We start from the raw sequence: 17108 nt of genomic DNA on the forward strand, positions 1-17108 counted from the left end.
CTGTCTGGGATATTAAAGGGTGTGAGGAGTGAGCAGGAGAGTGGGATTAGACTGGGTGGGATATTAAAGGGTGTGGGGAGTGAGCAGGAGAGTGGGATTAGACTGGGTGGGATATTAAAGGGTGTGGGGAGTGAGCAGGAGAGTGGTATTAGACTGGGTGGGATATTAAAGGGTGTGGGGAGTGAGCAGGAGAGTGGGATTAGACTGGGTGGGATATTAAAGGGTGTGGGGAGTGAGCAGGAGAGTGGGATTAGACTGGGTGGGATATTAAAGGGTGTGGGGAGTGAGCAGGAGAGTGGGCTTAGACTGGGTGGGATATTAAAGGGTGTGGGGAGTGAGCAGGAGAGTGGGATTAGACTGGGTGGGATATTAAAGGGTGTGGGGAGTGAGCAGGAGAGTGGGATTAGACTGGGTGGGATATTAAATGGTGTGGGGAGTGAGCAGGAGAGTGGGACTAGACTGGGTGGGATATTAAAGGGTATGGGGAGTGAGTAGGAGAGTGGGATTAGACTGGGTGGGATATTAAAGGGTGTGAGGAGTGAGCAGGAGAGTGGGATTAGACTGGGTGGGATATTAAAGGGTGTGGGGAGTGAGCAGGAGAGTGGGATTAGACTGGGTGGGATATTAAAGGGTGTGAGGAGTGAGCAGGAGAGTGGGATTGGACTGGGTGGGATATTAAAGGGTATGGGGAGTGAGCAGGAGAGTGGGATTAGACTGGGTGGGATATTAAAGGGTGTGAGGAGTGAGCAGGAGAGTGGGATTAGACTGGGTGGGATATTAAAGGGTGTGAGGAGTGAACAGGAGAGTGGGATTAGACTGGGTGGGATATTAAAGGTTGTGGGGAGTGAGCAGGAGAGTGGGATTAGACTGGGTGGGATATTAAAGGGTGTGGGGAGTGAGCAGGAGAGTGGGATTAGACTGGGTGGGATATTAAAGGGTGTGGGGAGTGAAGGGGAGAGTGGGATTAGACTGGGTGGGATATTAAAGGGTATGGGGAATGATCAGGAGAGTGGGATTAGACTGGGTGGGATATTAAAGGGTGTGAGGAGTGAGCAGGAGAGTGGGATTAGACTGGGTGGGATATTAAAGGGTGTGGGGAGGGAGCAGGAGAGTGGGATTAGACTGGGTGGGATATTAAAGGGAGTGGGGAGTGAAGGGAGAGTGGGATTAGACTGGGTGGGATATTAAAGGGAGTGGGGAGTGAGCAGGAGAGTGGGATTAGACTGGGTGGGATATTAAAGGGTGTGAGGAGTGAGCAGGAGAGTGGGATTAGACTTGGTGGGATATTAAAGGGTGTGGGGAGTGATCAGGAGAGTGGGATTAGACTGGGTGGGATATTAAAGGGTGTGGCTAGTGAGCAGGAAAGTGGGATTGGACTGGGTGGGATATTAAAGGGTGTGGCTAGTGAGCAGGAAAGTGGGATTAGACTGGGTGGGATATTAAAGGGTGTGGGGAGTGAGCAGGAAAGTGGGATTAGACTGGGTGGGATATTAAAGGGTATGAGGAGTGAGCAGGAGAGTGGGATTAGACTGGGTGGGATATTAAAGGGAGTGGGGAGTGAAGGGAGAGTGGGATTAGACTGGGTGGGATATTAAAGGGAGTGGGGAGTGAGCAGGAGAGTGGGATTAGACTGGGTGGGATATTAAAGGGTGTGGGGAGTGAGCAGGAAAGTGGGATTAGACTGGGTGGGATATTAAAGGGTATGGGAAGTGAGTGGGATTAGACTGGGTAACTCTGCTCACCCAAGCGGGTAACTCCTCTCACCCGAGCAGGTAACTCCTCTCACCCGAGTAGGTAACTCCTCTCACCCGAGTAGGTAACTCCACTCACCCGAGCAGGTAACTCCTCTCACCCGAGCAGGTAACTCCACTCACCCAAGCAGGTAACTCCGGCATCCTTGCTGTGTGTGCAGTTATTCACCCCCCATAGGTTGGCAGAGCACTGTTCGAGGGCAGGCTCTCTTCCGTCACACCTCACATCATCTAACCAGATCTTCCCAGCCCCCTCTCCATAGTAGGCAGCTCTTGTTGCTGACAGGGCCATCCCACAGTTCAACAGTCTGCAGACCACACTTGCTGCATTTACACCCCAGCCATCATCACAGACGGTCCCCCAGACAGAGTTATGATAGACCTCAACTCTCCCGGAGCACATGTTGTTACCGTTCACCAGCCGTACGGACACCGGACCTGGAATAGAGACGGGAACACGGTTAAATTGGTTTACACAATGTCGGGAGGAATCGACTGGGCCTATACGTCAGCCTGCTCTTAATACCCACATGTGGCTCACCCCCACCACCCTCATGATAAAGATCGACCCCCAACATCGCCCTATGCCCCAAATTCACCCTATGCGCCAGCTTTCATAGCCCACGTGTTGCACTACACGGGGCATAGCTAGGAATGGAAATTCAGTTGGGCTCCAACTCATTGACCAAAGACTTAGCGGGGAGTGGGGCGCTGCCTGCATCCGTGCTATTTTCCCTGTCATGTGCCAACATGCCATTTCTGCATAGGGTCACAAAGTCTGAGCTGCGTTATTAAATTTCATTCCGCCATGTGTCTGCTCATTTCACCAGCCTGTCTATCCTCCTGAAGTCTGTCACTATCCTCATTGTTTACTACATTTCTGTGTTTCGTGTCAGCTGCAAACTTTGGAATTATGCCCGGTATACCCACGTCCAGGTCATTAATATATATCAAGAAGAGCAATGATCCTAATACCGACCCCTGGGGAACACCACTGCACAATTCCCTCAGTCTAAAAAACAACCATTCACCACTACTCTCTGCTTTCTGTCCCTTAGCCAATTGTATATCCACGCTGCCACTGCCCCTTAAATCACGTGGGCTTCACTCGTATGTCTCCAAGTAGCAACAATCTGCAGCACTTGCCACACTGAGACAGGGTGAAGAGGATTAGAATCTGGTTAGACTGGCGGACAGGGAATCGGAGTTAAAGGCAGTGGAAGTTGGGTAGTGGTGTCCCCAGGTTTTGGTTCTGGGACATGTTCTGCTCACGGTGAAGGTCAATGACTTGCATCAATCTGCAAATAAAGTATTTTTGAAGTGTAGCCACTGTGCTAATATAGCAAACACGGCAGCCAATATGCGCACAGCAACTTCCCACAAACAGCAATGAGGTAATGACCGGATCGCCGGTTCATAGTGAAATTAGTGTAACACCTCTCACCCGAGCGGGTGACTCCTCTCACCCGAGCGGGTGACTCCTCTCACCCGAGCGGGTGACTCCTCTCACCCGAGCGGGTAACTCCTCTCACCCGAGCAGGTAACTCCCCTCACCCGAGCAGGTAACTCCCCTCACCCGAGCAGGTAACTCCCCTCACCCGAGCGGGTAACTCCACTCACCCGAGCAGGTAACTCCCCTCACCCGAGCAGGTAACTCCTCTCACCCGAGCAGGTAACTCCTCTCACCCGAGCAGGTAACTCCTCTCACCCGAGCAGGTAACTCCCCTCACCCGAGCAGGTAACTCCACTCACCCGAGCGGGTAACTCCTCTCACCCGAGCAGGTAACTCCCCTCACCCGAGCGGGTAACTCCACTCACCCGAGCCGGTAACTCCTCTCACCCGAGCAGGTAACTCCACTCACCCGAGCAGGTAACTCCTCTCACCCGAGCAGGTAACTCCTCTCACCCAAGCGGGTAACTCCTCTCACCCGAGCAGGTAACTCCTCTCACCCAAGCGGGTAACTCCTCTCACCCGAGCGGGTAACTCCTCTCACCCGAGCGGGTAACTCCCCTCACCCGAGCAGGTAACTCCTCTCACCCGAGCGGGTAACTCCTCTCACCCGAGCGGGTAACTCCCCTCACCCGAGCAGGTAACTCCACTCACCCGAGCAGGTCACTCCCCTCACCCGAGCAGGTCACTCCCCTCACCCGAGCAGGTAACTCCCCTCACCCGAGAAGGTAACTCCCCTCACCCGAGCAGGTAACTCCCCTCACCCGAGCAGGTACCTCCCCTCACCCGACAAGGTAACTCCACTCACCCGAGCAGGTAACTCCCCTCACACGAGCAGGTCACGCCCCTCACCCGAGCAGGTAACTCCCCTCACCCGAGCAGGTAACTCCTCTCACCCGAGCGGGTAACTCCCCTCACCCGAGCAGGTAACTCCCCTCACCCGAGCAGGTAACTCCTCTCACCCGAGCGGGTAACTCCCCTCACCCGAGCAGGAAACTCCCCTCACCTGAGCAGGTAACTCCCCTCACCCGAGCAGGTAACTCCGCTCACCCGAAGAGGGAACTCCCCTCACCTGAGCAGGTAACTCCGGCATCCTTGCTGTGTGTGCAGTTATTGACACCCGATGGTTTGGCAGAGCACAGATCGAGGGCAGGCTCTGTCCCGTTACACCTCACATCATCCAGCCAGATGTCCCCAGTCCCCTCGCCATAGTAGGCAGCTCTTGTTGGTGACAGGGCCGTCCCACAGTTCAACAGTCTGCAGACCACGCTCGCTGCATTTAGATTCCAGCCATTGTCACAGACGGACCCCCAGTTGGATTTACGAAAGACCTCAACTCTCCCGGAGCACATGTTGTTACCGTTCACCAGCCGTACGGGCATCGGACCTGGAATAGAGATGGGTACACGATTAATCTGGTCTGGGAGTACCTGGGGGGAGAAATTCGGTTTCGCCCCGTTTGGGGCGTATGTATCGGCCGTGCGCGAAATTTTGCGCCAGGCCCAAATGATCGGCACCTACTGGTAAATTGGCCTGGTTCACCTCAGGAGGTGCTTGGAGCGCTAAAGCAGGCGCTGCTCGACTGTCTTAAGGCGCTAAGCTGGAGGAGCGAGGCGCTACCTCCGAGGGCGGGCGCAGCGCAGGTGCGGCCAGTTAGCGATTGGACACAGACACGCTGGCGCCGGTCAGCTCGTAAAGGGGAGGGCCGATCTTGAATTGCAGCCACACCCTGCATTTCGGAGCCCTGAATCTTGGCCTGGACAGACCTGTTGCCACATCCTTAAGCCAAGGACCATGGAGAGGGCCAGGGAGCGAGCGCAGCAGTTCAGCGAGGGGGCCTTGGAGGTTCTGGTTGGCGCGGTGGAGTGCAGGCGATCTCTCCTGTACCCGGACACTGGCAGGAGGCCGTCGCCCAGCGAATATCGCAAAGCTTGGAGGGAGGTGGCTCACAGAGTGACCTCCAGCAGCATGGTGCCTTGGACCCCTGTGCAATGCAGGAAGAAGTTCAACGACCTCACTCGGGTCGTCAGGGTGAGTGCCCTTTTCAGAATCCTCTTCATCCCTGCATGTCGACCTCACTTTATTGCCAAAGGGTCCTGAAAGCCCCAATGCCCAGCCCTCATCCAGCACCTATGGCCCTTTCAGGAAACTCACACGCACATTCAGCACTTTACACACTGTAAGGCCTATTCGACCATGGGGAGGCATTGCAGCCAAGATCAGGGCTGCACACTGTAAGGGCTATTCGACCATGGGGAGGCATTGCAGCCAAGATCAGGGCTGCACACTGTAAGGGCTATTCGACCATGGGGAGGCATTGCAGCCAAGATCAGGGCTGCACACTGTAAGGGCTATTCGACCATGGGAGGCATTGCAGCCAAGATCAGGGCTGCACACTGTAAGGGCTATTCGACCATGGGAGGCATTGCAGCCAAGATCAGCACTGCACACTATACTCAGAGCCCGTCCTTTCTCTTGCAGGGCAAGCTGTTGCATAACAGGAGGCAGCAGCAACGGACTGGGGGAGGCCGGCCTCACCTTCAAGCCCTGACCGATCTGGAGCAGCGAGTCCAGCGGATTATGGCAGGCCGGATGATTGGCCCTGTCGCCACTGGAGATGCCGACCCCGTTATGGACAGCAATGGTAAGGTCATCACCTTTTTGACCTCTCTCCTTCCACTTGTTCCTCACACCAGCATCCTTTGCCACCTTCGAGCCAAATCAGTACATTGCAGCACTCATGCCTCCCTTGCTGCCACCCTGTCCTCACGCTAAAGCCACTCTTGTACCTCCCTGCTTTCAGATGCTGATTCGCCAGGTGAGGAGGCGGGCCCTCAAGCTGCCACGGTGAGTGATTCTGAAGGCGACGACGAGGAGGATGCCGGACCATCAGTGCCGCCCTCAGCCGAGGCAGCCCATGGCCATAATGGGGACTCGTCTTCCCTGGAGGGGAGCGAGGAGGAATGGTCTGATGAGGGTGAAGCTCCAGGACCCAGCGGGCTCCAGCAACGCGAGGGGGGTAGGGAAGCTCGGCGGCCTTCTCCCTGGAGGGAGAGTGTAGCCTCGAGTCCTGCTACAGTGAGCGCAGAAGAGGTGCAGCTCCTCGCTGAAATGAGCGCCCAGGCGGAGCACAGGCACACTGAGCTCATGGCTGCATTGGCAAGGATGCCCAAATCCATTGAATCACTGGCAAGGAGTGTCCAGGATTTCGGCGCAGCACAGGCAAGGAGTCTCCAGGACTTCGGCGCAGCACAGACGGCTGCCACGCAATTGCTTAGTGCTGCAATGCAGTCAGTGGCTGGTCTCATGCAGACGCAGATTAAGGCCACACGAGCACTGACTGCTGCCTCCCTCGCTGGATCGGGCAGGATTTGCCGGGGTCCTCATCGTGCTGCAGCAGGCCAGCAATCTGTGCTTCAGCAGATTGCTCCGCATGCTGCAGTGCTGCCCCGTGGGAGTGCCAGTGTGTCGGCCGAACAGGGAGTTGCTGTCCTCTCTCAGGATGACAGCTTTCCTGCTGCCAGCACTGTCACTTCTCCACTGCAGCTGCCACCACCTGTAGGACAGACTGGTGCCGCCCATGCAGAGTTGGAGCAGTCAGCAGCTGGGCCCTCCAGGCCCAGAGCTGGTCCAGGCCGTCCCTCAAGGGCATCTGCTGACTCAGTTTCTGACACTCAGCAGCCTTCCCCCAGCCTTGCTGCAGCCACTGGGGTCCCATTGCGGAGGAACTGCAGGGTGGGAAGGGGACAAGCGAGGCAGATCACCCTCAAAGGGCAAAAAGTAGGAGGTTTGGCAAAATGTTGTTAATTGTTTTATTGAAGGCCGAGGATCGTGGTCATACTTTTGTTACTGTTTTGGTCATTGTCTCCAAGTCGTGAGAGCCAGTTATGTGACTGACTGTTTTTTTGGGGGTTTCTCTCTGTTACTTTGTAATGCGGGAAGGGCACATAGTTTGTTAAATAAAGAAGTGTCTTTATTCAGAATGTGCATGTTTGCTCTTTGAACTATTTGTTGCCTTGACCAGCTTAGGGGTTGCGGCACGGTTCCATTCATGTTCTTTGAATGGCAGAAGCCATTCCCTCAGAGGGGGCCTAGAAGCGACTTGCTATAAGCCGCTGACGGACGGCCCTTGCACTTTGTGCCTCCCTCCCGTCTTGGTGCTGCTGCTCCTCCTCCTCCTCCTCCTCTGCTGGTGCTCCAATGTCTGGTGGCAGTGGCTGGGTCCTGAGGATTGCCAGGTTATGCAGCATGCAGCACACAACAACGAAATGGGAGACTCGCTCTGGTGAGTACTGAAGGGCTCCTCTGGAATGGTCCAGACAGCGGAACCATTGCTTGAGCACACCGATTGTGTGCTCAACGATGTTCCTGGTAGCTTGATGGCTCTCATTGTATCGTTCTTCAGCAGGGGTGCTGGGCGCACAGAGCGGGGTCATCAGCCAGCTGCACAGAGGATAGCCCTTGTCCCCGAGAAGCCAGCCTCCTGGGTGAGCCGGGGCCTCGAAAAGGTCTGCCACAGAAGTCTGGCGCAGGATGAAGGCGTCGTGGCTGCTGCCTGGAAAGCGGGCATTGACAGCGACTATCAGCTGTCTGTGGTCACAGACCAACTGGACGTTCAACGAATGCGGTTGAGGTAATCTTCGGCATTCTCTTGCGGCGCTCGCAAAGTCACATGCGTGTAGTCAATGGCGCCCTGGACCATGGGGAAGCCCACTATTCTTGCAAAGCCCATTGCGTGCTCTTGCTGCTTGTCCAGGGTCATGGGGAAGGAGATGTACTGACGTCTCCTTTTAAAGAGGGCATTCGTGACTTGACGGATGCAGCAATGCACCGCGAACTGGGAGATATTGGCAATGTCCGCAGTAGCGGATTGAAAGGAGCCGGTGGCATAGAAGTTGAGAGCCACTGTTACCTTCACTGCCACCGACAGAGACGTCCTGCTCCTCAGTTGAGGCTGCAGATCTGGCTGAAGCAGGTGGCAGAGCTCAGTGACCACCTCCCTGCTGAATCGCAGCCTCTGAAAACACTGCTCCTCAGACATATTGAGGTATGAGAACTGTTGGCGGAAAACCCTGGGACGGTAAGGTCTCGTGTGCCGACGCCTGTTGGCACTCCTCCGTCTGGCCATGATTGGCACTCTCTCTCTGAGTCTCTGTGCCCTCTCAATGTAATGGAGAAGCCCAACGTTCCCATCCATTGCAGCCTCCATAGTATGTGGCCACTCAAAGTTATGCTGGTGAAAAAGCAAAGCAACTACAAAGATCTGGTCAGAAGCCAAAAGTACTTCAGCGAGCGCTGACTCAATGCAGAAATCTCTCTCCCTTTGTCTCTCTGCAAATCTCTCTCTCTCTCTCAGAAGGAGTGGTCCAAAAATGGCTACCACAAAGAAGCCAGGAAGAGCCCCCTTTAAATAGCGCCCCCCCAGCCCCACAGCGACTGGGAACCGTTCCAGTCAACCAGTCGTTGGGAGCACCAGGTGGAAAGGAGAGGGGGACCACTGAATTTCCAGTCCGGGGCGCCCCAAGGGCGTTGCACTCTGAAATGATGTCAGGATCTGCGTGCGCAGCTGAGCGGGCGTTGCGGTTTAGCGCTGCCGCTAAATGTCCGCTCAATTTCGCGAGAGGCGCAGGTCTCGCCGCTCCTGGACGCTAGCTGACTCGCGGCCCACTTCTCGCCCTCTTAAGGCGCTAACGGGTGGTGCAACCAACTGAATTTCTCCCCCTGGACTTTAACTGGAGACATCGCTGGATATTTATGCACAAGAGTCAGGCTTGTGCTGATAAGTGGCAAGTAACAATCGCGCCACGCAAGTGCCAGGCAATGACTATCTCCAACAAGCAAGAGTCTAAACACCTCACCATGACATTCAACGGCATTGCCATCGCCAAATTCCCCACCATCAACATCCTGGGGGTCACCATTGACCAGAAAATTAACTGGACCAGCCACATAAATACTGTGGCAACAAGAGCAGTTCAGAGGCTAGGTATTCTGCGGCGATTGTCTCACCTCCTGACTCCCCCAAAACCTTTCCACCATCTGCAAGGCACAAGTCAGGAGTGTGATGGAATACTCTCCACTTGCCTAGATGAGTGCAGCTCCAACAACACTCAAGCAGTTCGACACCATCCAGGACAAAGCAGCCCGTTTGATTGGCACCCAACCCATCACCTTAAACATTCACTCCCTCCACCACCAGCGTACCGTGGCTGCAGTGTGTACCATCTACAAGATGCACTGCAGCAACCCACCAAGGCTTCTTCGACAGCAACTCCCAAACCCGGGACCTCTTCCACCTAGAAGGACAAGAGCAGCAGGCTCGTGGGAACACCAAGATCCCCTCCAAGTTACACACCATCCTGACTTAGAAGTATATCACCGATCCTTCATCATCGCAAGGTCAAAATCCTGGAACACCCTCCCTACCTAACAGCACTGTGGGAGCACCTTCACCACATGGACTGCAGCGGTTGAAGAAGGCGGCACACCACCACCTTCTCAAGAGCAATTAGAAATGGGCAATAAATGCTGGCCTTGCCAGCGATGCCCACATCCCATAAACGAATAAAAAAAAAACAGTTAACGTGGTCTGGTATTACCTGGACTTTCACTGCAGTCATCGCTGGACATTTGGGCCTAGGTGTCAGGCTCCTCCCAATATCCAGACTGAACCCACCTGCACAAACTCTCCCATAACACCAGTTGAGGGAATGTTTTGCAGCCCACATCTGGGCCTAGCGCTGCCACCATCTGGTACTGAGGCACGAGCCCCTCATCGAGCCAGATTCCACACCAAGAGACTGAGCTGAGGTCCGCTCACAAAGTACAGGCCGGTAATGAAGCCTGGGCCTTTCCTGCTCAGTGTGTGGGGCTCAGTACCAGAAACCGGCTGAGATCAGCTCACATAGCACAGGCTGTGCCTTTCCTGTTCTGTCTGTGAGGAGCTCAGTAACACACCAGCAGGAACATTTAACCACCGAACAATTGGAGACCCTCACATTGCCTTCAGAGTAATATCCCGCAATCACCCATTCCGATCATGGTAGTAGTGTGGTGGTAAAGTAGCCGCCAACGCGACCGCGCTCACCCGAGCAGGTAACTCCATTCACCGAGCAGGTAACTCCACTTACCCGAGCGGGTAACTCCGCTCACCCGAGCAGGTAACTCAGCTCACCCGAGCAGCTAACTCCATTAACCGAGCAGGTAACTCCCCTCACCCGAGCAGGTAACTCCACTCACCCTTGCAGGTAACTCCATTCACCGAGCAGGTAACTACACTCACCCGAGCGGGTAACTCCCCTCACCCGAGCAGGTAACTCCACTCACCCGAGCAGGTAACCCCATTCACCGAGCAGGTAACTCCCCTCACCCGAGCAGGTAACTCCACTCACCCGAGCGGATAACTCCGCTCACCCGATGCAGGTAACTCCACTCACCTGAGCAGGTAAGTCCACTCACCCGAGCAGGTAACTCCATTCACCGAGCAGGTAACTCCCCTCACCCGAGCAGGTAACTCCTCTCACCCGAGCTGGTAACTCCCCTCACCCGAGCAGGTAACTCCACTCACCCGAGCGGGTAACACCGCTCACCCGAGCAGGTAACTCAGCTCACCCGAGCAGGTAACTCAGCTCACCCGAGCAGGTAACTCCGCTCACCTGAAACTCCACTCACCCGAGCTGGTAACTCCACTCACCAGAGCAGGTAAGTCCTCTCACCCGAGCAGATAACTCCTCTCACCCGAGCGGGTAACTCCACTCACCCGAGCAGGTAACTCCTCTCACCCGAGCGGGTAACTCCTCTCACCCGAGCGGGTAACTCCACTCACCCGAGCAGGTAACTCCACTCACCCGAGCGGGTAACTCCTCTCACCCGAGCGGGTAACTCCACTCACCCGAGCAGGTAACTCCACTCACCCGAGCAGGTAACTCCTCTCACCCGAGCAGGTAACTCCGCTCACCCGAGCGGGTAACTCCTCTCACCCGAGCGGGTAACTCCACTCACCTGAGCGGGTAACTCCTCTCACCCGAGGGGGTAACTCCACTCTCCCGAGCGGGTAACTCCACTCACCCGAGCGGGTAACTCCTCTCACCCGAACGGGTAACTCCTCTCACCCGAGCAGGTAACTCCGCTCACCTGAGGGGGTAACTCCACTCACCCGAGCGGGTAACTCAGCTCACCCGAGCAGGTAACTCAGCTCACCCGAGCAGGTAACTCCGCTCACCTGAAACTCCACTCACCCGAGCTGGTAACTCCACTCACCAGAGCAGGTAAGTCCTCTCACCCGAGCAGATAACTCCTCTCACCCGAGCGGGTAACTCCACTCACCCGAGCAGGTAACTCCTCTCACCCGAGCGGGTAACTCCTCTCACCCGAGCGGGTAACTCCACTCACCCGAGCAGGTAACTCCACTCACCCGAGCGGGTAACTCCTCTCACCCGAGCGGGTAACTCCACTCACCCGAGCAGGTAACTCCACTCACCCGAGCAGGTAACTCCTCTCACCCGAGCGGGTAACTCCGCTCACCCGAGCGGGTAACTCCTCTCACCCGAGTGGGTAACTCCACTCACCTGAGCGGGTAACTCCTCTCACCCGAGGGGGTAACTCCACTCTCCCGAGCGGGTAACTCCACTCACCCGAACGGGTAACTCCTCTCACCCGAGCAGGTAACTCCGCTCACCTGAGGGGGTAACTCCACTCACCCGAGCGGGTAACTCCTCTTACCTGAGCGGGTAACTCCTCTCACCCGAGCGGGTAACTCCGCTCACCCGAGGGGGTAACTCCACTCACCCGAGCGGGTAACTCCTCTCACCCGAGCAGGTAACTCCGCTCACCCGAGCAGGTAACACCTCTCACCCGAGCGGGTAACTCCGCTCACCCGAGGGGGTAACTCCACTCACCAAGCAGGTAACTCCACTCACCAAGCAGGTAAGTCCGCTCACCCGAGCTGGTAACTCCGCCCACCCGAGCTGGTAACTCCGCCCACCCGAGCTGGTAACTCCACTCACTCGAGCACATAACTCCACTCACCCGAGCGGGTGTTGTGTCTCCTTGTGTTCTTCTTGCTATATAATACAGACACTTTTAACTCATTTAGTTTACGACGTTCACTCAGTTGTATTCTTTTATGATGTTGCTGCCGCATGGTGCGGAGTGATACAAGATATCCGATCTTGCACTGCCACTGCCTTTCACAGTGTGCCGCATAGCAATATAAATACACTAACCAAAGTAGTTCCATATAACAATGTAACAAGTAGTTCCATTTTAACGATGTAATAATATAACGATGTAACATCCCTCTTTCTCAAATAAACGAAAACATGAAATTTAATTTAATTTAAAAAATATTATATCTAAACTATTATTATCAAATACAAAGAATCGTGAGTTTTCTTTTCTTATTCGCGATATCGCTCAGGTGGCTGGATGTTGTCCCTCCATCTTGTGGATTTGGTGGTGAGCACTCCTCTCTGCGGTGTTTTGGTGTGTTCCGCTCTTGTTGTTGTTGTTGCACTTGGAGTTGGAGTGTGCATGCTCGTGGTTGTTTGATTTGTGGCACTTGTTTCTGGCATTGTACTGCTTGTGGTAGCTGGTGTTGTCAATGTTGCTGATGTTGTCTGCTGCTTAACCAGTTCAGGTGAAGGTCTGATGTGGAGTCTGTTCCATCTGTATTGGTTACCAGGTTCGGTCTCTACGAAGTAGGATCTTGGAGTATCAGCTTGTCCAATAACCTTGGCTGGATTCCAGGTTTTCAACACCGGGTCTTGCACTTGCACTGATTGCCCATTCAGCAATTCTGGTAGCATTTTTGCATGTTTGTCGTAATGTTTGCTTCCTACGACTTGTGCTTCTGCCAGCTTCTGTCTGAAGTCCCCCTGGTCCTGGGGAGGATGTATTTTTGCTGGTAGGGTAGTCTTAAACTTCCTCCCATTCAGCAATTCTGCAGGTGATTTTATGTCTGCTTTCAGTGGTGTTGATCTGAGTGATAGGAGGGCAAGGTCTTGGTCTTCCCCCATCTCTCTGCTTTTGATAAGAGTTCTCTTGATAGTCTGGATCTGTCTTTCGATGAACCCGTGTCCCCTTGGGAAATGTGGGGATGAGGTTACTATTTTGAACCCATACTTTTCTGCCAGAGCTCTGAATTCACTCGATGTGAACTGGGTTCCATTGTCACAGATTACCTTTCCCGGGATTCCTTGTTCAGCAAACAAGCTCTTTGCAATTCTGGTGGTAGTTGTGGCTCTCAGATCTTTCATCCTTCTCACAAAAGGAAACTTGGCATAGTAATCTGTCACTATGAGATATCATTCTTGATTGCACATGAAGAGATCTGCCCCAACAGTGTGCCATGGTCTTGACGATATTTCACTAGGTATCATCTCCTCTTTCTGTTGTGCATTTCTGTATTTCTGGCATATACCACATGCAGAAACCATCTGTTCGATATTTTTGTACATGCCTATCCAGTATACAGCTGATCTGGCTCTCAGCTTGCATTCCTCCATTCCCATGTGGCCTTCATGTATTAGATGGAGAAGTTCTGTCTGCATCGTCTTTGGCACGATGATCCTCGACCCAGCAAGGAGAATACCGTCTTCTATTGCGATGTCGTCTCTAATCGTCCAGTATTGACGAATTATCGCCTGTACCTGCTGGATTCTCTCCGGCCACCCCTGTATCACTTGTTGTGTGAGTAGTTGCAATTCCTCATCTTTGCTAGTCTCATCTCTGATTTGACTGAGCTTTGTAGGGGTAACACTCACTAAGTGGTGGATTTTTACTGTTAGACCCTCCACCTCGTGTTTCTCATATGGTGACAATCGAGACAACGCATCTGCTAGCACCATTTCCTTTCCTGGCTTATATTTAAGCGTGAAGTCGTAGCTTTGGAGCCTTAGAAGTAGTCTTTGCAGTCTTGTAGGTGCTTTGCACAGATTCTTCTTGTAGATCTGTTCTAGTGGACGATGGTCACTCTCTATTGTAAACTGCCTTCCATACAGGTATGTATGGAATTTCTCACATCCATACACTACTGCGAATAGTTCTCTTTCTATGTTGGCGTATGTCGTCTTGGCTGACGTCAAGGCCTTTGATGCGAAAGCTATTGGCTTTCCTTCCTGCACAAGAGCTGCCCCTAGTCCTCTGGTAGAAGCGTCTACTTGTAGAGTGACTGGTTTTCTTCTGTCATAATATGACAGACTTGTTTCTTTGCACAACAATTCTTTAAGTTGTTTGAAATTCCTTTCATGTGATTCAGACCACTGGTATTCGGCGTCTTCTTTCATTAGCTCTCTGAGATTTGTTGTATGTTCCGACATGTTTGGGATGAAAGAACTCATGTATTGGACCAAGCCGAGGTAACTCCTCAGCTCTTTCTTATCTTTGGGTGGTTTCATTTCAGCAATCGCCGCAATCTTCTCAGGACTTGGCTTGACTCCCTCTGGTGTGTAAATCATACTGAAGAATTGGCATTCCTTGACTTTAACTATGCACTTATTGGCATTTAACTTGATGCCAGCCTTCCTGGTATGCTCCATAGCCTCATGTAGGTGCATATCATGGTCTCTTTCATTTGCTCCATAGATCTGAATATCATCAGCTATTCCTATAGCTCCTGCACAGCCTCTGTATGTCTCATCTACATTCTGTTGAAAGATATCTTGACTGACCTTTAACCCGAATGGTAGCCGCAGGAATTTGTAACACCCAAATGGTATGTTGAATGTTGTCAGTGTTGTTGATTCCTCATCCAACTTCACGTTCCAATATCCATTTCTGACATCTAGTTTTGAGAAAACCTTGGCTCCTGCCAGTGATGGCGTAATCTCCTCTAGCGTTGGGGTGGGATAGTGGTCCCTCTTTATTGCCTGGTTTAGATCTTTGGGGTCCAAACATATTCTGAGACGCCCATTCAGCTTTTCTTGTACCACAATTGAGTTTACCCAGTCTGTGGGTTCAGTGACCTTTATGATCACTCCCTTTTCTTCCATCTCCTTTAGTTCTCTTTCAAGATTTGTCTTCAGCTCGATGGGTACTTTTCGTGGAGCATGGATAACGGGCTTTACCTCTGGATCGATGGTGATGTGGTATTGGAAATCTCCGAATCATCCCACTGTATCATCGAAACATTCCGGATACATGTTTATCAAGTCTTTTTTACTCTTGATTTGTGGCGATTCTCCAGCAGGGTGTTGCTGTCTATCCTCAGTGACATTTCCGTCAGCTCGTGATTCACTGAGACCAATCTCAACTTCTCGCAGCTGTTTAATCCCAGGATCGCTGGCCCCTCAGTGTGGGTGACATACAACATGCCGTTGATGTTCTTTCTTTTATGTGTCCCTTTGACGAAGGTTGTTCTGAGTTGTTTAATCTCACTCCCCCCGTATGCTGTCAGCGTGACATTACTTGCCTTTAAACAACCCTTTTTGGGTAGCCATCTTCTCTCAAGTTTTCGGGAAAGATCTGCTGGTACAGTCTCAATGGGAGAATGTTGCTCTGGGTCCCTGTGTCCAGCTTCAACTTTAAGTTGATGGTTGTGGGCTGACCTTTGACCCTCTTTTCGATTGGATGGATATTGTGTTTCTTTCTCTGGTTCTGCTGTCCGCTTTTGTTTTTGATGTATGTTCCTTCTTTCTACACCTCTTTTCCCAGTGGTTTAGTTTGCCACATGCATTGCAGCTTGTTCCATATGCTGGACATTTCCTCCTGTCTGTATAATCGTGCGGTCTTCCACAGTTTCTGCACATGTTTCTCCCATTGTCATGTGCATGTCTTTGTGTGTTGTACTTTTCTCTCACTGTATCCACTCTGTTGTCCGTCTCAGTCGCCGTCCGCGTGTCAGCCATTTGAAAAATCAGCGTTCTCATTTGCTGCTTCATGGCTTCATGAGCTCTCGCAGTATCTATAGCCTCTGTTATTTCGAGCTTTTCTTTCCCTATCAGGGCTTTTTGTACCTCTGCATGCGCTGACCCCCATATCAGCTGGTCCACAAGCCTTTCCTCCATTTCCTTAAATGCACATGTAAAGTCTGTGGGTTGTTTAGTTAATTAATGCACAGACTCCAAGAGTAACTTAAAACAGGACTTTACTATTCAAAGGTCAGGGCGAATCTGCCCAATAATTCCTGACACAACACTTATATACTGGTGTGGTCACCATCGGTATTACAGTATACAGAAGCCAAACAAAGTAGTGCCACACCTAAAATAGTTCTCTTAAAGGTGAACGGTTACATACAATAGTTCTCTTAAAGGTAGACGGGTACATACACTACAATCCTCCCTTTTTAGCTTACAACATACTTATTCCCCATTAAACATAACATATAATCAACTTCATGTAAAACAATTCACAGATATAGGCCTAGAAATTCACTGGCCTTAGCGCCGCTTTTGAGGCGCTAGAGGGCCTAGCGGCGAAGTTATGGCCAGTTTTGAAATTGACAGGGGCCCTAAATCGGCGTTAGGCCGGTAGCGCTGCGCCGGCACCGATGACGTCATCGGTGTGCGCAGCGTCCCGGTTGCCATGGTAACCCGCCCGAACTCGGAAATTGAGTTGCGGCCGCCTCGCCCGTGGCAGCCGCAAGCAACGTTCTGGCAGAGGTGCCTTACAGAACGTTGCGCCGGCGCATTAAAGGCCCCGCGGCGGCCGGCCGCTTTCCCGCCGCCCGCCTGGCCGCAGCTCCCTCCCCGGACTTCCCCCCGCCCCCCCCCCGGAACAGAAGCAAGCCCGGCACTTGTCAGAGGTGCCGGGCTCATTTTTAAAAAGATTATCGCGGGCCGCGGCCGGGTGCAGGCAGCTCCTCCTTAAGGGAAGGAGGAGGCCTGCACTTCCCGAACCTGCCGCACTGCAGCGGGCGCCGCAGCGCCGGAATAGCGCCGAAATTCAGCGCATAGCGCCAGTTTTCA

At 52.9% G+C, this 17108-nt stretch overlaps 1 protein-coding gene across 1 annotated transcript in view; it reads right to left on the reverse strand.

Moving 5' to 3' along the window:
• Positions 1 to 17108, reverse strand: part of LOC147095567 (scavenger receptor cysteine-rich domain-containing protein DMBT1-like) — a 101322-nt gene that overhangs the window by 36324 nt on the left and 47890 nt on the right. The window contains exons 8-9 of the mRNA XM_085974697.1: positions 4274 to 4588; positions 1875 to 2189 (exon numbers count right to left, since the gene is read on the reverse strand). Coding sequence (XP_085830823.1) covers positions 1875 to 2189; positions 4274 to 4588 — 630 coding nt within the window. The remainder of the gene's footprint in view (positions 1 to 1874; positions 2190 to 4273; positions 4589 to 17108) is intronic.

Source organism: Somniosus microcephalus, unplaced genomic scaffold (assembly GCF_052327205.1).
Source record: "Somniosus microcephalus isolate GS21.2 unplaced genomic scaffold, FLI_Smic_1.0 unresolved_chr1, whole genome shotgun sequence".
NCBI classification, from domain to species: domain Eukaryota; kingdom Metazoa; phylum Chordata; class Chondrichthyes; order Squaliformes; family Somniosidae; genus Somniosus; species Somniosus microcephalus.